Below are 23,361 nucleotides of genomic sequence, written 5' to 3' on the forward strand. Positions count from 1 at the left end.
ATGAGCAGGTCCTCCAGGCCTGGACCTCTAGCCACACCCCACCAGAGCTATCAAGCCAATAGCAACTCAGCAACTCCCTGGACAGAGCCTCCACAGACAACTGAAAGCCTCTCTGCCACTACCTCTGCAATGGAACTGTCCTTGCTACCCTCTGACTAATAAAGGAGCAAGGACCCTAAGTGTCTTATCCACACCTCCAATAAGCAGCAGTTGACTCAAGGAGAGGAGGCCAGTCCATCTCCCACAGGTCCCACCCCACCCCCAAACTGCTCGTCACCAGACAGAGAGCCCCTGGCTTGGGCCCACAGCACAGACTCTCCATCCTGGGCTGATTGAACTGAACGATTGCTGACCCACATCTCTCTGGGGTGGAGCCCCCAAGAGACAAGCAAAGTGGTAGAGCAGCAAGCCAGCTGATGTGGAGCCCAGAGGGTTTAGTGCAGGAGTGTCCACAGCAGAGCATGGACAGGGATGGCGATCCCTCTAGGCTCAACTTGCTCCCATAATAGACTTTGGCCCTAGGGGAATTTTCAGACCTGATCTCTGCAGAGTGGTCTTGCACATCAGTCAGGGCTGGTGCAACCTGAGCACTCCTTGGTCTGCTGGCCTCTTCCAGGGCCATCTTGGGTGCTGTGGTGGCCCACAGAATAGCTTCTGCACCAGTGGGCCATGCCTGACCAGTGGAGAACTCCAGCAAGACAGCCCTTACTGCCATACACCAGCCCAGGTGTTTGCTCCCCATACTGCAGCTTCCCGTGAGCCCATGGCAACTCCCCACATCACTTTGCAGGCACATGTCTGCACAGGTGGATTTTGCTTTACTTGCCCCACCAGCATACAGGAGTGAAGTATGCCCCTTGACTTCTGTCAACCACCATTGCAGACAGAACCTTAGTGGCACACAGCCAGCAAGCCCTGCTGCTGCCAGTGCCTCACTCTTGTGGTAATGCTGCATGGAGAACAGAGGATCCTACCACACCCTGAGCAATCTCTCCTGCTTGCAGGTGACCAAGAAGGCACTCAGATCTGCACTGGTCAGTGCCTCTCCCCAAACCAACACCATCACCAGTGCAAAAGCACAGAGAGTCTATAGCAGGAGCCCCCTGTCCCCCACAAAAACGCCTTGCCTTCACTAGCATGGTGAATGCCCGCAGGGAGGCAGGCACCCCTGAATCCGCTAGCACTCAGCTGGAGCTGCCACAACTTGGTCCTCTAGCAAAGTAGACTCCAAACCTCAAGGAAGCAGAGAACAAAGTTGGGGCCCAATATAAGTCATCCAGAGTTAGAGCATGCAGTCCAGGAGTTGGGAGGTGAATGACGGCCCCCTAAAATCTTCCAGATACAAAGCCAGTTGTTGAATTGACCTTATAACACAATCAAACCCTCAAGGTCATCAAATAGGATAAAAGAAAAAATAATCCAAATGTCAGCAACCTCAAAGATTGAAGGTAGATAAGCCCACAAAGATAAGAAATAATCAGCAAAAGAACACTGAAAACTCAAAAAGCAAGAGTACCTTCTTTCCTCCAAAGGACCACATCACCTCTCTGGCAAGGGTTCAGTACCAGGCTGAGGCTGAGGTGGCTGAAATGATAGAAGCAGAATTCAGAATATGGATAGGAATGAAGTTCACAGAGCTATAGGAGTATGTTGTAACAAAATGCAAAGGAACTAAAAATTATCATAAAGCATTGGAGGAGCTTACAGATAAAACAGCTAGAATACAGAAGAATGTAACTGACTTGATAGAGCTAAAAACACACCACAAAAATGTGTAGGTTTGTTTTTGATACGGAGTCTCAACTCACCCAGGCTGGAGTGCAGTGGCACAATCTCAGCTCACTGCAACCTTCATCTCCCAGGTTCAAGCAATTCTCCTGCCTCAGTCTCCCCAGTAGCTGGGATTATAGGCATGTTCTGCCATGCCCAGCTATGATTTTTTTTTTTTTTTGGTATTTTTAGTAGAGGTGGGGTTTCACCACATTATCCAGGCTGGTCTCAAACTTCTGACCTCAAATGATCCACCCGCCTCAGCCTCCCAAAGTGCTGGGATTACAGGTGTGAGCCACCACTCCCAACCCCCAAAATTTCATAATGCAATCACAAGTATTAATAACAGAATAGACCAAATGAAGGAGAGAATTTCCAAGCTTGAAGACTACCTTTCCAAAATTAGACAAGCAGACAAGAATAGAGAAAAAAGAATAAAAATGAATAAACAAAACCTCCTAGAAATATAGGATTATATAGAACCACATCTACAATTCATTGGTGTACCTGAAAAAAATGGAAGACAGTGGAACCAACTTGGAAAACATATTTTAAGATATCATCCATGAGAACTTCCCCATCCTAGCCAGAGAGGCCAACATTCAAGTTCAGGAAATGCAGAGAACCCCAGTAAGATACTCCATAATAAGTTCATCCCCAAGACACATAATCATCATATTCTCTAAGGTCAAAATGAAAGAACAAATGTTAAAGGCAGCCAGAGAGAAAGGCCAGGTTACAAAGGGAACCCCATCAGACTAACAACAGACCTCTCAGCTGAAACCCTACAAGCCAGAAGTGATTGGAGGCCAATATTCAACGTTTTTAAAGAAAAGAAACTCCAACCAAGAATTTTATATCTGGTCAAACTAAGTTTCATAAGTGAAGGAAAAATAAGATCCTTTGCAGACAAGCAAATGCTGAAGGAATTAGTTACCACCAGACCTGCCTTACAAGAGCTCCTGAAGGAAGCACTAAATGTGGAAAGGAAAGACCATTACCAGCCACTATAAAAACACAATGAAGTGCACAAATCAATAACACTATAAAGCAACCACAAAAACAAGTCTGCAAAGCAACCAGCTAGCATTATGATGACAGGATCATAACCTTAAATGTAAATGGGCTAAATGCACCAATTAGAAGACAGAGTGGCAGGCCGAATAAAGAGCCAAGACCCATTGGTGTGCTGTCTTCAAGAGATCCATCTTACATGCAATGAGATAGGCTCAAAATAAAAGGATGGAGAAAAATATATCAAGCAAATGGAAATCAGAAAAAAGCAGGGTTCCAATCCTAGTTTCTGACAAAACAGACTTTAAACCAACAAGAACAAAAAAGACAAAGAAGGGCATTACATAATGGTAAAGGGTTCAATTCCACGAGAAAATCTAACTATCCTAAATATATATGCACCCAACACGGGAACACCCAGATTCATAATCATGTTCTTACAGACCTTCAAAGAGACTGACTCCCACACAATAACAGTGGGAGACTTTAACACCCCAGTGACAATATTAGACAGATCACCGAGACAGAAAATTAACAAAGATATTCAGGACCTGAACTCAACACTGGATCAAATGAACCTGATAGATATATATAAAACTCTCCAGTGAAAAACAACAGAAAATACATTCTTCTCATTACCACATGGCACATACTCTAAAATTGATCACATAATTGGAAGTAAAACACTCCTCAGCAAATGCAAAAGAACTGCAATCATAACAAACTGTCTCCCAGACCACAGCACAATTAAATTAGAGATGAATATTAAGAAATTCACTCAAAACCACACAATTACATGGAAAGTGAAAAGCCTGCTCCTGAATGACTTTTGGGTAAACAATTAAATTAAGGCAGAAATCAAGAAGTTCTTTGAAACTAATGCTTCCAGCATTAGTTTCTATTCAACACTTCTATTCAACATAGTATTGAATATTCTGGCAAGGGCAATCAGGGAAGAGAAAGAAATAAAGGCATCCAAATAAGAAAAGGGGAAGTCAAACTATCTTTGTCTGCAGGTGACATGATCCTATATCTAGAAGACCCCATTGTCTCAGCCCAAAAGCTTCTTAAGCTGATAAACAACTTCAGCAAAGTCTCAGAATACAAAAAAAAATCTCTACAAGGAGAACTATAAACTACTGCTCAAGGAAATCAGAGATAACATAAACAAATGGAAAAGCATTCTATGCTCATGTATAGGAAGAATCAGTATCGTGAAAATGGCCATACTGGCCAAAGCAATTTATAGATTCAGTGCTATACCTATGAAACTACCATTGAATCTCTTCATAGAACTAGAAAAAAGTATTTTAAAAGTCATATGGAACCAAAAAAGTGCCCTAATTTTCCAAGCCAATCCTAAGCAGAAAGAACAAAGCTGGAGGCATCACATTACCTGACTTCAAACTATACTACAGGGCTACAGCAACCGAAACAACATGGCACTGGTAAAAATAAATGAATAAATAAATAAATAAATAAATAAAAGTTAAGAAAATTAAAAAAAAAAACAGACATCAACTAATGGAACAGAATAGAGAACCCAGAAATAAGACTACACACCTCCAACTATCTGATCTTCAACAAACCTGACAAAAATAAGCAATGGAGAACAGATTCCCTATTCAATAAATGGTGCTGGGATAACTGGCTAGCCATATGCAGAAGATTAAATCTGGACCCCTTCCTTACACCATAAACAAAAATTAACTCAAGATAGAGTAAAGACTTACATGTAAAACCCAAAACTATCAAAATCCTGGAAGACAGTATAGGCAGTACCATTCAAAACATAGGCACAGGCAAAGATTTCATGAGGAAGACACAAAGAGCAATTGCATCAAAAGCAAAAATTGACAAAAGGAATCTAATTAAACTAAATAGCTTCTGCACAGTAAAAGAAACTATCAACTGAGTAAACAGACAACCTACAGAATGGGAGAACATTTCTTTAAACTATGCATCTGACAAAGGTCTAATATCCAGCATCTATAAAGACCTTAAACAAATTTACAAGAATAAAACACCCCTATTAAAAAATGGGCAAAGGACATGAACAGACACTGTTCAAAAGAAGACATACATGTGGCTAACAATCATACAAAGAAAAGCTCAACATCACTGATCATTAGAAAAATGCAAATCAAAACCACAATGAAATACTATCTCACACAAGTCAGAATGGCTATTATTAAAAAGTCAAAAAAAGTAACAGATGCTGTTGAGGTAGTGGAGAAAAAGGAACACTTAGACACTGTTGGTGGGAGTGTAAATTGGTTCAACCATTGTGGGGGATGGTGTGATGATTCCTCAAAGACCTAAAGACAGAAATACCATTCAACCCAGCAATCCCATTACTGGGTATATACCCAAAGGAATATAAATCATTCTATTATGAAGACACTTGCATGTGTATGTTCATTGCAATAGTATTCACAATAGCCAAAAAAAGTTGAATCAACATAAATGCCCATCAGTAATAGACTGGATAAAGAAAATGTGGTACATACATACCATGGAATACTATGCAGCCATAAAAAAAGGAAAATAGCATGTCCTTTTGCAGGGACATGGATGGAGCTGGAAGCCATTATCCTTAGCAAACTAATGCAGGAACAGAAAACCAAATACCACATGTTCTCACTTTAAGTGGAAGATAAATGATGAGAACACATGGACACACAGAGGGGAACAACACACACTGGGGCCTATCAGAAGGTGGAAGGTGGGAGGAGGGAGAAAATCAGGAAAAATAACTAATGAGTACTAGACTTAATACCTGGGTGATGAAACAATCTGTACAACAAACCCCCATGACAGAAGTTTAACCTATGTAACAAACCTGCACATGTACCCCTGAACTTAAAAGTTTTTTTTTTAAGGGTTTGGAATTAATTCCTAGGATTAAATATTATTCTTTATATTCTACTATTCTTTTTCTGAAAAAAGTAAATCTTTCTTCTATATTCAAATGTCTGCTGATTTTCTATACTCAAATGTCTGCATTTCAGTATAGAGAAAATTGCATTACTACAGCTGTTAGTGTAAATTAGTCTAAATTAGGGATACACACTCCTCCCTGAGCTCTAGACCCCTCTCTCTAACTTTCATTGGATATCTTCACCTTGATAGTTCACCATGTCTCAAGTTCAGTTTTGCTGAACCTGAACTCATAATCTTCACCTTAAACTGCATCCTCATCCAGCATTCCCTACCTTGGTGACCACGATCACCAACCTCTCTCATTGTAAAAACCTGCCTAACACCTTCCCTTCCCTCATCTTCCACCTCCAGTTCATTGCTAAGCACTGATGTTATTCTTTAAATATGTCTTAAAGCAATCTACTTCTCTCCATCTTGGCTCAGGCACTTTAGTCCAAGCTACCATAACCTATACTCTGAACTACTGGCCCACAGAATCCACTCTTGCCTCTCCCCTAAACCATTCTCCAAAATGCATTCCAAGTATTTTTTAAATTTAACTGAAAATCTGATCACATCATGTGTCTTCATAAACACATCAATGGCTTTTCCTTAAGATAAAGACAAAAGTCCTTAACATGGCCTATACAGCTCTACAACATTTTTCCATGCTTATTTCTCAGCTAGCTACAATATTTTCCTCCATCCCTATGCTCCAGTCACAATTCCTTCAATGTGTCCTTGCTTTGTCCCACCTCAGAGCTTGCCACATGCAGTTTCTTCTGACTCCCATGCCCTTCCTTGGAATGACTGCCTCTCTTTTGATTAGTTAATTTTCTATATTACTGCAGACCTCAATTCAAATATCTCTTGATTCCCTCAACCACCAGACCAGATCAGCTCTCTCACTATGCATTTACCATGTTTTGAAATTAATCTCTCTGAATTGTTTATCACCTGTACCTAGAATATAGTGTATGACATTTATTGGGGGGGGCTCAATATTTTGAGTGGATGAGTAAATATATTACAGATAGCTAATTATTCAATATTTCATGTTCACATTATTGCTAAAAATGTAGATGAAGTAAAAGTAGATTGAAATAGAAGGATATAAACATGTTGGCGCTCTTCACATCACATACATGGATTACGTTTTTCTTTGTTTGTTTTTAGATGAAGTCTTGCTCTGTCACCCAGGCTGGACTGCAGTGGCCCGAGTGCACAGGCAACCTCTGCCTCCCAGGTTCAAGCGATTCTCCTCCCTCAGCCTCCCGAGTAGCTGGGATTACAGGCACCCACCACCAAGGCCAGCTAATTTTTGTGTTTTTAGTAGAGACAGGGTTTCGCCACGTTGGCCAAGCTGGTCTGAACTGCTGACCTCAGGTGATCCGCCCGCCTCAGACTCCCAAAGTGCTGGGATTACAGGCGTGAGCCACCACGCCCGGCCCATGGCATATGTTATCAGTATGGCTTCAGTCAAGGCAAGGAAGTTGAAAGTAACAATAAAAAAAAAGTCATCAGGATCCAAAGCTGTGGAGAAAACTCAACCTCTGCCTCCTGGGTTCAAGCGATTCTCCTGCCTCAGCCTCCCAGGTAGCTGGGATTACAGGTGCCTGACACCTCCCCCAGCTAATTTTTGTATTTTTAGTAGAGACAGGGTTTCACTATGTTGGTCAGGCTGGTCTTGAACTCCTGACCTCAGGTGATCCACCCACCTCAGCCTCCCAAAGTGCTGGCATTACAGGCGTGAGCCACTTTTAGAAAATATTTTCATCTATCTCAATACCTCACTACGCCTCCTGATATTCCATCTATAATAGCAACAGTTGTGAAATGTACTAGATTCTAACATTAACACTAGATCCATTAAAAACAGAGCAGAAGAGAGTCTGGATACACAAATTTCACAATTATTGGCTCCCATCAACATATCTAACTCAAGCATAAAGTTGTTTCAGCAGTAGCTTAAGTTTGGTTACTAATGCAACACCTCTTTGCATGCAATGGTCCATTAAATTATCTTCAACTTTAAAAGATTCCTTTGTTTTTAAATGCTTATAATAAACAAATATATACCAATACCTCGGCAGAATTCATTAACTTAATAACTTCAAAATGGTGCTCATATAAAAATTTCTGGTAAATGATAACTGTACATTACTGATGTGACAAGGTACACAAGCCAATGTTGACAATATGTTTTCAAAATGGGGTGTCTGCTGTAACTGAACTATATATAATAACTTTATTCAAGAGTGAGTTTCAATGATAGGACAAAACTTGATAAAATGAATAAATAAACTATTATACACCAGAGTTCAGTAAACCCTGTGTGTACACCTGAAAAAGTTCAAACTTGCCTAGCACATATAGAGTCCCAATTCAGTTGGGTTTGTGTGAAAGGGGTAGGTTGAGCCCTAAAAAAGAGGTGGATAACCCATATAGGCAGACTTCCTTATTTTATTTATTTTTTTCTGCTTCAGCCTCCCGAGTAGCTGGGACTACAGGCATGTGCCACCATGTCCGGCTAATTTTGTTTTTAGTAGAGACGGGGTTTCACCATATTGGCCAGGCTAGTCTCGAACTCCTGAACTTGTGATCTGCCTGCCTTGGCCCCCCAAAGTGCTGGGATTACAGGCGTGAGCCACTGTGCCTGGCCGACTTCCTTATTTTAAATGCCATTTCCCACTAAAAATAAAACCAGTAATTCTTTGAAAAATAGTTAATATTATGTATAGGACTGGAAGTGTATAAGATAAAACTGGAATATATTGTCATACCAGAAATCAAAGATTTTGTCAAAGACTAATAGTTCCATGTCAAAAAGATTCAGTAATTAATTTGCAGAGGCTCCCACTGGCCAAAGATGGAGCTTGATCATCAACAGGAATACTAACTATAATGGGTTGAAACATAGCAATTATGTTTAAATCTATAGGTTTATAGTAATAATGTTAAAATCATTAGTCACCTTTGAAGGATGCTAGAGACTCAACTCATTATTTTGAAAATTTATAAATACATTTCAAAATCTAGTGGTTTATCCTGTCTTTCTTACATATACCTGAAAGCAATGAAGTAGATAATGAAGAGAACTTTCTATATAGAAATATTCCAGGCCAGGCACAGTGGCTTATGTCTGTAATCCCAAAACTTTGGGAGGCTGAAGCAGGAGGAGCTTGGGAGGCTGAAGCAGGAGGAGCTTAGGAGGCTGAGCCCAGGAGTTAGAGACCAGCCTGGGCAAAAAAGCAAGGCCCTCGTCTCTACAAAAAATTTAAAAATTAGCCAGGTGATGTGTGCCTGTAGTACTAGCTATTGGGGAAGCTGAGGTGGGAGGATCACTTGAGCCTGGGAGTTGCAGGTTGCAGTGAGCTATGATCACACCACTGCACTCCAGCCTGGGTGACAGTGCAAGACTGTCTCAAATAATAAATAAATAAATAAATAATTTAAAAAGATATTCCAGCTAGTAAATGAAGGGATAGTAAAATTAGAATATCACCATTTTGCCATCCCCAAGAAAATAATAATCTATGAAATAATTATCCATGGCTGCTAGAATCATAGAAAGAGACAACCATATTATGTGTCTCTTGGTGAAAGTACATAATCCCACTTATTAAGTACTTTTGCCCAAAATATCAAACCTGAATCACATACAGACTCTAGGCCTAAATAATAAATTATGAGAAATACAAATGGCAAAGAAAAATGTTAAGTGTCATTATAAAGAAGCATTCAGCAAAATCCAAGCTTTAGAAAACTACAGATAAAGCTAATTTCTGCAATAGATAAATTGAAAGAAAAAAAAAAGAAGGATGAAAGGGGGAAATTGTAGATTAAGAGGAAACAAGGGGCCATGTGCAGTGGTTCACACTTGCAATCCAGCACTTTGGGAGGCTGAGGTGAAAGAATTATGTAAGCCCAGGAGTTCGAGACCAGCCTAGGCCAGATGGCAAGACTTCATCTCTTCAAAAAAGCAAAAATATTAGCCAGTCATGGTGGTCAACACCTGTAGTCCCAGCTACTCTGGAGGCTGAGGCAGGAGGATCCCTTAAGCCCAGGAATTTGAGGCAGCAGTGACCCTTGCTCACAGTACTGCACTCCAGCCTGGTTGACAAGGTGAATGAAACCTGTCTCTTATAAGAAAAAAAAAGAGAGAGAGAGAGATACAAGAGACTGGTAGCAATTTCAACCAATTTCAATGTCCTAGCCTTATTTTAATCCTTATTCAAATGAATAAATTATTAATAACAGTTTTAAAAGAAATGAAAAGTAAAATGTGTAAAAATTAAGATGCTGTTGTTATGGGTTAAATTCTGTCACCTCAAAATTTTTATGTTAAAGTCCTAAGCCCAATACCTCACAATTTGACTGTATTTGGAAATAGAGCCCTTAAAGAAGTGACTAAGTTAAAATAAGACCATTGGGGTGGGCCCTAATCCAATCTGACTGGTGTCCTCAAAAGAGGAGGAAATTTGGACACACACAAGAGATCCAGGGGCATGTGTGCACAAAGGGATGACTATGTGAAGAGGCAGCAGTAGGATGGCCATGTGCAAGTCAAGAAGAAAGGCCTCAGGAGAAGTTAAAACTCTGAGAAAATAAATATTTGTTGTTTAGGCTACTCAGTCTGTTGTATTTTGTTATGGCAGTCCTAGCAAACTAATATGGATACTAAAATGATGAACAAGTCCACCATTTAATTAATCTTGAAAAACACATGGGAATTTAGAAGTGGATATACTGTGGATCACAGAGCAATAAATCCCAACTCATAAAATGGAGAAAATCAAACCTCCTGGTGGGAAGATGTGTCATAAAAAATTTGAAAAAGCCCCAAAAGTGATTATGAATTTCCTTCTCTTCTCACTTATAAATACTATCTTAGACCTAACCATATGCAAAAGTGCACATAAATGAGGGCAAGTTTAGGTCGCTGTTTCTCTTGGCCAGTCAACTAGTTCTATTCATACATTTTTTTTTCCAGTCACTGAAAGGGACACTTTATTGAGGCTCCAGGGCCATGGGGCCTGGGCAGGAGGCTGCCCTCTGAGGAAGGAAGAGCCTTATTTGACCTTCTTCTTGGGGCGCAGGTTGTTGGTGTGGCCACACTTCTTCTTGCGGCAATTGACAGCACAGGGGTACAGGCGAGCATAGCACTTATGGCAGATCATCTTGTTTCAGTTGTATTTCTAGGCAAGCTGGCAGAGTGAAGGCTCAATAATGCCACCTCGCAGGCACAGCACCAGGTGCAGGGTGGGCTGTTTCTGGATGTTGTAGTCTGAGAGAGTGCAGCCATCCTCCAGCTGTTTGCCAGCAAATATCAGACGCTGCTGGTCAGGTGGGATACCCTCCTTGTCTTGAATTTTGGCATTGACATTCTCAATGGTGTCACTGGGCTCGACCTCAAGGGTGATGGTCTTGCCCGTGAGGGTCTTCACAAAGATCTGCATCTCTGTGTCTGCAGCTTGGCTGCCTCGCTGAAGAAAAAGAGGATGGCGGATCTATTCATACTTTTATATCAAGGTCATATACAGACAATTTCACCAACTAGAATATAAAACTAGTGATCTGAGTTACGTGCAACATTGGAATGGATACCACTCATTCCCTTCTACTGACCTCCAAAATTCTATGCCAATTTACCATTAACTTTCTCTTTCTTCTCAATTATAAATTCTCCACCTTATTAAAAGACATGGCTCTGACAATTCCAAGTTTCAGCTGCCCACTATGTTCCCATCCGCTTCGTCTTTTAAATGTGTTTAAAGCATTAACAACAGGTTGTGTTTCACCCTAGAGACAGCTGGGTTTCAAAGAGAGGTAAAATGTTTCATTATCTCACTCTATTGTCCAAGACAAATGTGCTATTGTATTACATGTGAAATGTCATCTTTGAAGTCTGTTAAGGGTGTGCTGTGAGGTGAGCCATCTGGAAAACACAGTGTAGACTGAAAAATAATTATAAGCCAGTTTATTACTTTTTTCCAGTTAAGCCTACCATGACAGCTGCTAAAAAAAAAAAACCACTATGTAGTATAAAGGGTAAAAAGACTCTGAAGTCGCAAAAGTTATACCCACCTCCAACAATGATTAGCTAGTATACAAGTCACTCAACTTCTCTGATCCTTTTGGCTTGTCTGTAAAATTGAAATATGGACACATGCCACAGAGGAGTTTTATGAGTGTTAAATGAAACAACAGTTGTACAGCACTTGGTACAGAGTACACAATAAGTTTGATTTCTCTTCTTCCAAATATAGACTATATAATATTCTTTATACAGAGAATATTAGATAAAATCCAATCATATTTGAAAACCAGGTTGAGCAGGTTGGTTTTTCAAAGAAATTCATTGAGCTTCCACAATGTCCTTTCTATTTGAAGGGAGAAAAGGGGCTTTGGAAGATCAAGTGTGAAGCTTTAGAATTCTGTCTGGAGCTGGTTAGGACCACCCAGGCATGCGTATAAGCAAAGCGCTGTCCGTGGTGCTAGTAAGCGCGAATGCCCCCAGCAACATTTTCCCTACCCAAAGTTGTTTTTCATTCAGTCAACTTGCTTCGCGAAGCGCACACATCTGCCTCATGGAAGATTCTCAGTCATTCTACTTAGTCATTTGTTCTTTCCCTATCACCATTCTTTATGTCCCCCTCAAAGAAAAACATTATCTTCCATTTCCTTATCAACTCCAAACAGCTTTCATTTTTCAGACATATTTACTACCTAAGAAAATGGCTCAGGAATTGGCTCAGACTATCTGGTCCTAACTTTTCTGATAAATTTCAGAGAAACTCAAAGGTCAAAGCAAGAGCATAAGAGTAAAAGGTAGAGAAATTAAGAAACTGAAGACTAGGAAATGGGGGTTGGAGAGGAAAGAAAAAGAAATTGTTATTAATGCTACCCGGTTCCCTTCCCTGTCCAGGTGAATTTCAGCTCTGTTGAGGCTCTGTCAGTAGATTTTCAGCCCTAACCACCACTTCCATGGGCCCCACTGCCTTTAAAAGAAAGAGCTTTTTTTAATTCTACAGGGATTTGGGGGATGAGGAGTCAGAGCTAAGGTATCCTAAAAAAAAACATGTGAAGACTCTCATTTTGCAATATACAAGCAATTGCCCTCCTGTTAAGACTTTGTCTTCCTCAGCACTCCGAAACAAAATGATTCTGTAAACAAAAATTGTTCACTTTTAGGAGAGGTCCACTTATGTAGTTCCTCACCAAAGTTTTTAGGCAGCAAATCCGTAACTTGTGGTTCTCTTTCTATCCAATGTAGCATCCGCTGAAATGTTTTAAGTATTTAAAGTAATAAATGTTGATTCAAACTCACCTAGGAAGATTAGGAAGGAAAAAAAGCACTTGGCATTTAATCTTCAGAAGAGAATTTAATGACAGGTTCAGCCTGTTTAATGACAAGCGCAGCACCACACCCCTCTCTTATGATGTTTCATTATTACTGCATAAATTTGCTTTATTACTCATGATAAATAAAAATAAGATACTTGACAAAGTGGGTTTAAATAGGTAAGAGTGCAAACAAAGATTTACTGTACAAATATGATGAAACTGGGATCTCAGATTCTTAAAGTATAATTTTTTTTGTCTTATGTGCGCCAGATTGCCACTCTCAATCTCGAACTAGTGTTTTTCTCTTTTAAGGGTTGTATCCATAATGCAAAAATGGAAAGAATTAAAAAGCACATGCAAAACATGATTCTCGGGATTTTTCTCTATTTTTATGGTTGACTAATTCAAATAGAAAGACACATCCAAGAGAAAATTGCTAAGGTTGATACAACTTATGAAACTTGTGAAGCCAAAGTTCCGCCTGGGGATGAATTTAACTTGTATGACAGGTGCAGAGCTGTCGCTTTCAGACATCTTAAGAAAGACGGAGTTCTTTTGAATGCCTTTCTCTCGGCCACAAGGGAGCCACCAACGTCTCCACAGTGAAACCAACTGGCCTAAGGCTGAAGGAACAGAAATCCTCTGCTCCGCCTACTGGGGATTAGGAGCTGAGGGCAGTGGTCAACATTCCCAAAATATTATCCTTGGCTTTACTGGACATCCAGCCAGAAGTGCAGCCGGCATTCCTGGCGGCTCAGTGGCCCAGTCTCTGGCGCATGCGTCCCAGCACCTTTGGGCCGGCTTCCCCGCCCTCGTGACGCGTCGGCCAGGGCCTGGCCTCCCGGCGAGCACAGCGGACAGGGGGCGGAGCCTAAGGGGGTGGGGAGACGCCGGCCCCTTGGCCCAGCTGAAAACGGAATTCTTTGCCGGCTGGCTCCCCACTCTGCCACAGCGAGGCGGGGCAGTGAGCACTCCGCGACGCGTCCGCACCCTGCGGCCAGAGCGGCTCGGCTGCGGCCGCGCTAGGCGCTTTTTCCCAGAAGCAATCCAGGCGCGCCCGCTGGTTCTTGAGCGCCAGGAAAAGCCCGGAGCTAACGACCGGCCGCTCGGCCATTGCACGGGGCCCCAAGCCGCAAAAGGACGACGGGAGGGTAATGAAGCTGAGCCCAGCTCTCTTAGGAAGGAGAGAGTGCGCCGGAGCAGCGTGGGAAAGAAGGAGGAGTGTCGTTAAGTTTACAGCCAACAGTGGATTATCCGGGCCGCTGCGCGTCTGGGGGCTGCGGAATGCGCGAGGAGAACAAGGGCATGCCCAGTGGGGGCGGCGATGAGGGCCTGGCCAGCGCCGCGGCGCGGGGACTAGTGGAGAAGGTGCGACAGCTCCTGGAAGCCGGCGCGGATCCCAACGTAGTCAACCGCTTCGGGAGGCGCGCGATCCAGGTAGCTGGGGCCCCAGGGCCTCGCCGGCAGGGGGCGCGCGAATGCGGGGCGCGGCCTCCGCGGATCGGGGCTGGAACCTAGATCGCCGATGTAGATTTGTACAGGAGTCTCCGTTGGCCGGAGGTGTGCATTCCATGCGTAAAACAGGCTTTGACCCAGCAAAAATCCTAAAGAGAGACATTGAAAAACCCACTCTTTAAGCTTTTTTTAGTGGTTTTTGTTCTGCCATCTCATGATCAGGGATGCAAGGAATAGACTGAATTGGGGAGAAAAGGAGAAAAGGAAAGGTTATTTAGCGAGGAAGATTATCTTGTCTGTCTGCTTTCAACGATAAAGATAAGTAAACTATAAGTTACACATTCTAGATTGGATTTAAGGAATTCTACAAAATCATAGTACATGGAAAAAATCAATGTAAACTTCTAAGCTACTATATGAAATCTGTTGTATTGTTTTCTCATAGAGGCTAATTGAGAATGAGACGGGATTCCTCAACCACAGTACTTAGTTCCTTTTATGTTAGCAGTGTCTTATGAGTGATGCAGAAGAGAAAAAATATATAGTTCTATAGGTTTCTCATTCTTTAATTATCATACTCAGTGCCCAGATTACAAAAATATTCCTGCAGCAACTGTTAGGTCCTTTTTGAATGACAAAGGATCTTCATAAATAATGCATCCTTATCTTCACTGTTAAAATACACTTACTCAAGTTTAACTATGAATCCTGCTTTAATTAGTACTGATATTTTTTATTTCTTTTACAATCTAGGACAACGCTTTTGTACTTTACCGTTGGCTATTGGTCATATTCAGTACTCACCTCACTATCACCCTCCAAAACTAAGCTAATATTAAGGGATCTTGTTAATAGTGTAGATTTTAAAGAAGTGTTCATTTCTTTTGAATTCTTAGAATAATGGTATAACAAGGGATTTTTAAAGGAACAAAAATATTGTAAAGTGCTTCTTAAAAAACTTAAAATTCTATTAATAATTATAAAAACAAGTTATATATGTAATTCACCATTTTCTGAAATACTAAGAACAGCTATTTTCCCCTCTTTTTTCTATGTAAAATATCCTTACATCACTAGTAGATATAACTTATCATGGTTTTTAAGAGATGAAATGAACATTTCTAATATTAATGAAACAAGCCAACAAAACATGAGAAGTATACTGCCTTTCAATTAAATGGTATATTTTAAAGTACATAAACCCATAACAGATAACTCGATTTTAGACATTTAGTTACCAAAAATTGTCTTATAATTAACTTAAAATATGACAGCAAATGTTTTCATAATGTTCATGTACACAAATGGCTGCTATAGGATTACTCCTGCAAAACATCATTTTTTCTAAGTTATGTATCATCCTGATTGACTGCTAACATCTGAGCTCTATTTATTTATTTATTTATTTTATTTTATTTTATTTTTTTGAGATGAGGCCTCACTCTGTCGGACAAGCTGGAGTGCAGTGGTGCAATCTCAGCTCACTGCAACCTCTTCCAGCATGCAAGCGATTCTCCTGCCTCAGCCTCCTGAGTTGCTGGGACTACAGGCACGCCCCACTGTGCCCAGCTAATTTTTTTTTTTTTTTTTTTTTTGTAGTAGAGAGGGATTTCACCATGTTGGCCAGGCTGGTCTCGAACTCCTGACCTCAGGTGATCTGCCTGCTTTGGCCTCCCAAAGTGCTGGGATTACAGGTATAAGCCACTGTGCCTGGCCCAAGCTCTTTTTATATAGCAAAATATTTACTGTTTAACATTTTTAAATCTTAGCTATTATAAAATCCTGTAGTGTATAAATACAGTTAGTTTTATGTTACATTAAAAATATTACAGTCTAAATTTAAAATGAACTGTTAAGGAAAAATCATTTATTATAATTTTATAAGATTTTGCATGATTTAATTTACTTTCCCCTTCTAATCTCCAACTTTGGCTCAAATTATCACACTACAATCCAGTTATGAGCACAGACACATGACAAACAAAAGCCTTCCACACGGGATTTGCTATGAGAACTAAATAAATTAAAAAAAAAAAGAAAGAAAGAAAAAAAAACTTAGTTGTTTATTTTCTCCCCTAAACCATTACTCCCAACTTCTAAAAAACAGTAGTTGACTACCTAATAAATATCTGTAGACCTGGATTATGGAGGAGGGGTCAGCAAGGCAAATAATTTAAAACTTTAAAAGCCGAATAAATTTAACTCTGCCCATAAATCATTTAACAAAATAGATTCCCATGTTCCAATGGAAATCAAGATTCGTTTTTCCATAATGATGATCATCACTTTACCATCAACTTTCTTGTCTCTGCACGTTTAGAGAATAAAATGGCATTTAATTTGTACTGAGTAGAGTATAACCTGAAGGTGGGGTGGGAAAACGGACTGCATCAGCAAATGAAGAAACACCAGACACCAGAGACCTGAACACCTCTGCACTGGGTGAAAACTTTACAAATAGGTGTTTCTTTAAATGGCTCCACCTGCCTTGCCCCGGCCGGCATCTCCCATACCTGCCCCCACCCTGGCTCTGACCACTCTGCTCTCTCTGGCAGGTCATGATGATGGGCAGCGCCCGTGTGGCGGAGCTGCTGCTGCTCCACGGCGCGGAGCCCAACTGCGCAGACCCCGCCACTCTTACCCGACCAGTGCATGATGCTGCCCGGGAGGGCTTCCTGGACACGCTGGTGGTGCTGCACCGGGCCGGGGCGCGGCTGGACGTGCGCGATGCCTGGGGTCGTCTGCCCGTGGACCTGGCTGAGGAGCGGGGCCACCGCGACGTTGCAGGGTACCTGCGGGCGGCCACGGGGGACTGACGCCAGGTTCCCCAGCCGCCCACGACGACTTTATTTTCTTACCCAATTTCCCACTCCCACCCACCTAATTCGATGAAGGCTGCCAACGGGGAGTGGCGGAAAGCCTGTAAGCCTGCAAGCCTGTCTGAGACTCACAGGAAGGAGGAGCCGACCGGGAATAACCTTCCATACATATTTTTCTTTGTCTTGTCTGGCCCTCGACACTCACCATGAAGCGAAACACAGAGAAGCGGATTTCCAGGGATATTTAGGAGTGTGTGACATTCCAGGGGTCGTTTGCTTTTCAGGGTTTTCTGAGGGAAAGTGCATAGGAAATCCTTGACCGGCCCTGGTGGCTACAAATCTTCCGATGGATGAATCTCCCACTCCAGCGCTGAGTGGGAGAAGGCAGTGATTAGCACTTGGGTGAGGGCAGTCGATGCGTTCACTCCAATGTTTGCTGAGGAGTTATGGTGAACCCACAACTTAGGCCCTAGCGGCAGAAAGGAAAACCTGAAGACTGAGGGCAAAGTGGACGAGGGCCGAGGTGGGCTTCAGTAAGTCCCCGGCGGCGCTTTAGTTTGAGCGCATGGCAAGTCACATGCGAAACGACACTCTCTGGAAGCCCTGGAGACCCGCGCCCAACTCCACCAGATAGCAGAGGGGTTAGAGAGGATGTGCAAGCGACGACAGATGCTAAAATCCCTGGATCACGACACTGCAGAGCACCTTTGCACAGGGTGCTGGCCTTTGCTCTTACTACACTGAGGAGAGATTCCCGCCGGTTCCGGAGGCAGACTACACAGGATGAGGTGGTGGAGTGGAGTGAGAGCAATTGTAACGGTTAACTGTAACGTTTTCTTTCATACACACACACACACATACACATGCTAGGATGCGGAAATCCCCTTATGACTTGCTACTTTTTGATTTTGTGATATTTTGTACTTTTTAGTTGTTCAGCAACTGTCTTATTTAATGGGGAGATTTTAGGTAACATTATAACTAGTGGCTCTCAGTTAAAATGTGAAGAACTACAGCTCTTAAATGTAGCAGTGGCACTGTTGCAAACTCAGTGCAAACGCCTAGATTGCTTTCTTCTTAACCTATTTATTTCTTTGTTAAATTTTTCTGATTGTTTTCTTTATAGAGTGTCTCAGGGTGCAGAGGTCAGACTAAGAAATATTCCAAATGTCTTTTAGAAGATAGATGCACTTATGCAGTAAATTATCTTGGGATATTTCCCAAAAGATTGCTGAAAAAATAGAGTGAGTATAAAAACTTGAAAATATATGATGGCTCATGGGATGTCCTACTATCACTGAACAAACTAAAGGTGCACTGCTTTGGGATTTAATTTCCAGGGTTGCTTGATCATTATATCATTGGAACAACTGATACTTCACTGCTTTAATAAAGAATTAACAGAGATTGAACTCCAAGAGGTGGGTAATTTGGTTTAAAAATACATGTTCATGGATTTACCACTAACTCCTGAAAAATGTTAAAAGTTCACAGGGGTTCCCTTCTCTCAACGTTTGTAATAATTGCTCATAAGCAATACCAGCAATTCATAAAAACTGCTTACTTATGCCATAGAAAATTAAACACAAAATGTATACATATATTATGCTTCTAAATGCTCATTCTACTAGATACACATTTAAAAGAGAAAAAAGGAACAGAAACAAGTAATTTGAGAGTGGAGACTTATAAGAAGGAGTACATTTGAGTTGAATACACAAATCTTTACTTCTCCACCAATTCCTATTCCCAAAATGAACATATTACTGGGGAAAATTCGTTGAGAATCAGAGCATATGTTATTGGGGAAAGGATATGTTTATTGACACATAATCTGTACCAGGTATGCATTAAAATATATTTGTTAATTTAATATTTAAACCTGAGAGATAGCTATTGTTTCCCAGATGAGGACAATGAGGCAAAGAAATATCAAGTAACTTGCCAAAGGTTACAAGATATTCATTCCATGGATGCACAAAGTAAGTGCATCTAGTTCCAAAGCTGATTATGGTTGTCTTTCTTTTCTTCCCATTGCACCAGCTTGTCCTCCAAAATCATGAATGATACACATGAAGATAACTTTAAAAAAAAAAAAGCAGAAATACACACTGATCTCCCTTGTAAGTTCCTAAGGTGGCTTTTCTTTCTCTAACTTCTAGTAAATGTAAACAGCTTGTTTGAAAACTATTTTAAAATGTCAACAATATGGAGAATAACACCCCCCCCCCAACACACCTATAAAAACCCAAATTTTTGGAACAAAGATAATGGAACCTCCATTTTCAAACTGAAACACAGGGACAGAAAATATATTTCTAGTTATCACTTAAGCACTCAACCATTAGAGGCTACAAGAATAATATTTTTAAAGTTCTAGTATTTTACAATTACTAGAAAACATTCTATATAAAAGAAGTCAGTTGATAATTTAAAGTCTCCCATTTGGTTTATAAAATCCCTTAATTTGACCTCTATATCTTAAATTCCAAGATGTTTAAATTTGCTAGTTGCATTATACTGGGTCATGAAAAATTATCCCTTGAAATAGATATGAAACATGTTACTTCATTTCTAGTTTAAATAACTTGTGGAATCTTTCCTAATGACAACTTGATATTAAGGGAAACTAAAGAAAATGTTATTGTGGATCCCGCAGTACTATATTACACTGTTTTTTTTTGTTGTTTTTGTTAGTTTTTTTGATATAAAGCAAACCTAAAACATTATTGGGTATCAATTACCACCTGGTTGTATTGAAATAGTAACTTACCAGTGCCATGTAAAAATTAATTCCATTTTCGAAGCCACCTGGCAGACAGGTTTAGCTGTTTCATCAGCAGCCTAATATATACTGTTAAATTTGTTAAGGATTTCACTTTGAAGGATACATGCAAAAACATATAGTTACTATTTCATGAGTCCTGCTTCTGGCTCCATTGTGGAATTACAGAAAATTAAATATACCTGTTAAGTTCGTATCTAAACCTAAGACATTACCAAGGTTTGTACAAATTCTACTACCTGACATTTTATTCCAAGAAGATCTAGAAAGTTAAATAAATTTATAAATTTAATAACATTCATTTGGCTTCATTTTTGTCTTTTATTTTTCACCTAAGTGGATGAATTTTTTAAAGGATGTTTTGCTGTTAAAGCAAAATCTATGTAAAATTTCCTGTGCCTTAAATGGTTAAAATTAGTAATTTCATAACTAAGGAATGAAACAGTTTCAAGAGGAGAGCTCAAGACTGATAAAACTCCAAACGCCTCTGGGAAAATGTATACTTAGGAATACTTTCATGATATTTTATTTCCCTAATATGGCAAGCACAATATTGTGACCAGCACCAAATAATTTATCGTATGAAGCTAGGTAACTGATCTTCAGCAAATACATACAAAAACTAATTTCATTTACACTTACATTGAGATTGCCCTCCCTTTTTTGAAAATATTAACACACTGTGTGCATTGATATGTAATAGTCAGTAGGGTTCTTTTTTTCTTTTTGCTGATTGTATAATTACTCCCTCAATTATTTTAAACAGTGAAACATATACTCATTTTCTTTTTATGCTTTACCAGAGATGGATTTTTTAAATCATAGAGCATAATTTTTACAATGTTCAATACATTGCCACTCTATCAAAAGTGGAGCAAGTAGAACTAATGATATGCAAAACTTACAGACATTATCTGAAGAAGCACTCATGTGAACTGCCTTCTGGGGCAAATGTGAAAGCCAGTATCTTAGCAAGTACAGTGAGGTCTGCCCTCATGTTTTATGTCAGCAACTAATCATAACCAAATTCTGACACGTTTACTAGATTTTCAGTATTAACAGAAACTGTCTAGTTATTTGAGGAAAACTTGGAGAATAATGCTTAGGTTGGTGTAGTTCACAGTGTTCAATTACTAAGCTACAAAGAGATACCTAGATACACAATCACATATATATGAAAATAAGACAATTTTAATTTTAGAAATTACTTGAAGGGGCAACAACAGTTGAGCCTCAATACTTTCCATATCTTCCTATTCTACTTATAACGACAGGAAAGAAACAGGGAATGAAGAAAAGTGAAACTAGGACTTGACTGGAAGATAGAAGACCTAGATTCCCACATTGGTTCCTTAACTAATTCAATATATGAGTGCTAACTCACGTAACATCTCTACTACTATCCTTCATACCTGAAAAGTTGCTATAAAACTTTTCTCAATTTCAGCTATCCAAATGAAATTACTCCTTTCTTGCCTCTTAAATTCCCTACTCAGAAGATTTTAATGTCATTCTTTGCATAAGGAAAAAAATACTTCATTTTACAGAAACACAGTAACTTTCACATATAGGCCCTATTAATTACATAATAAAAGAAAATTTGAACTAATACTAGTGCCACTAATTAATAATATGTAATTGGCACGGATTGTACATTAAGCACAGTAATGTAAATTAATGTATGGGTCAAAAAGCACCAAGCCTGACTTACTAATTTGCGGTGTGAACTAAATGTAAAACAAATAGTTTGCTGGAAAAAGAACTAAGAACAATGTATTAAGATGACACGCTGACTACCTCACAGCTATTCACATTACACTAGAAGTTTACAAAGGACCCCAAACACCTATTAATCCACTTCACACTCAGAAGCCCCTGGCATTAGACTTCCAGTAGATATATGGAGTCAGCTCTGGCACAGAAAATATTTTACAACAGAGTTCCACTCAAAACTTTAAGACCAATTACAGTAAGTAAACCATGTCTTATTTCTTATATTTGGCCTCCTCCCCAAATGCATAATCTATCTATCCTCTCATTATCAATGTTCTCTATTATTATGCTGCTGGGGCTACTTCCTCTGAACCCTGTCTTATGTGACCTCTGGGTCTCCATTCCATTTTAAACAAATTCCCATCTGCCTTCTATCTATGCACAAATTCTTCCATCCCCTTGGCTAAAACCTTTTAGTCTTGGCTAAAAACTGGGTCTTCCTGATAATTCCAGTCCACTTCTTTCTGCACCAGATACTAGGTACTGAGCTATGGATAACAGAGTAGGAGTCAGGACCAAGAATGAGTGTCTGGTATTTAGGTAGCTCTCAATGTAATCCCAAACCAAATATGTAAGGATAATCCATTGTTCTTCAGGTTTCTCTCTTCTCTCAGTATAAATAAGATACTTGCATTTTTTCTTTAATTAAGCTGCAAGTACTGTTATTGTTTGTTATTATATATTTTAGAATATATTTATAAGCAATAATACACAAACATAAAAGAAGAAACAGTTTATTCTGTTCACAAACCCACAGACAAGTCAGCAGATTATTGTCAACACAGAGTTTTCTTCTGGAGGGTGACTGTTGGAAAGATGTATATGGCATGGCTCCTCATTCCATCTGAGTTCTGAGTTTCTAAGCTCTATCACCTTTCCTAGGGCTCAGAGTTGCCCTTACACCATTCTCAGAATCTCCTGCCAAAGTGCCACCTATAATATTTTCTGAAAAACATTTGATCATCCTCTATTATTTGCTAATCTCTGGACCGCCTTTGATAGTTAGACTTATCACAGTAAGACTATTCCAAAATTAATAGTTTCTAATATGTTTAAATACCACCATAAACAGATTTAAGATCGTCCCCTTTCTAGGGAAGCATATCACTTTATTATACATTTGCTCCCAAGTATGTTTTATGTCTATAAGAATGGTGTTTGCCTCAGTAGTCATTTGAGGGCAACAAGTTTAAAACCCCTTCCATTTGAGAAAATTGTTTCTCAATCCTGGCTCCATGTCAGAATCACCCATGAGGATGTTTTAACATTTAGACTTGTTGATCAGCTACAGGTCTACAAAATTAGAATCTCTAGGTTTGAGCCCCAGTATTGCTGTGGTTGTTATTTAATAATTCTTGCTCATGGTAAACTTTCAAACAGTCCAGAAAGCAAAAAGTAGTAAGCAAAAATCTGAAATTTTTCCCACCCTCATTCTTACTACCCAAACGTAACCACTATTACAAATATTTAATTATC

The 23,361-nt window shown here is 39.9% G+C and overlaps 2 protein-coding genes across 2 annotated transcripts; one reads left to right on the forward strand and one right to left on the reverse strand.

The window, feature by feature from the left end:
• Window positions 1–10,473: 10,473 nt before the first annotated feature.
• On the reverse strand, window positions 10,474–13,175 carry LOC129043709 (ubiquitin-like). Its single transcript, XM_054500595.2, is given in 2 exon segments — window positions 10,474–11,192; window positions 13,037–13,175. A coding segment is annotated over 1 exon segment (387 nt). The 5' UTR covers window positions 11,166–11,192; window positions 13,037–13,175; the 3' UTR covers window positions 10,474–10,778.
• A 31-nt stretch (window positions 13,176–13,206) lies between these two features.
• CDKN2B (cyclin dependent kinase inhibitor 2B) lies at window positions 13,207–20,409 on the forward strand. The gene is made up of 2 exons (XM_054500591.1): window positions 13,207–14,490; window positions 17,064–20,409. The coding sequence occupies exons 1-2, from the start codon at window positions 14,338–14,340 to the stop codon at window positions 17,322–17,324; spliced, it is 414 nt and encodes a 137-aa protein (XP_054356566.1). The 5' UTR covers window positions 13,207–14,337; the 3' UTR covers window positions 17,325–20,409.
• Window positions 20,410–23,361: the final 2,952 nt, after the last annotated feature.

The sequence above is a fragment of the Pongo pygmaeus genome, chromosome 13 (genome assembly GCF_028885625.2).
Source record: "Pongo pygmaeus isolate AG05252 chromosome 13, NHGRI_mPonPyg2-v2.0_pri, whole genome shotgun sequence".
In the NCBI taxonomy this organism is placed as follows: domain Eukaryota; kingdom Metazoa; phylum Chordata; class Mammalia; order Primates; family Hominidae; genus Pongo; species Pongo pygmaeus.

Excerpts from the sequence above, each read along its gene's own strand:
- CDKN2B (XM_054500591.1), top strand. The coding sequence starts at position 14,338 with ATGCGCGAGGAGAACAAGGGCATGCCCAGTGGGGGCGGCGATGAGGGC. Across the intron at positions 14,491-17,063 it reads TCGGGAGGCGCGCGATCCAG|GTCATGATGATGGGCAGCGC; the intron begins GTAGCTGGGGCC and ends TCTCTCTGGCAG.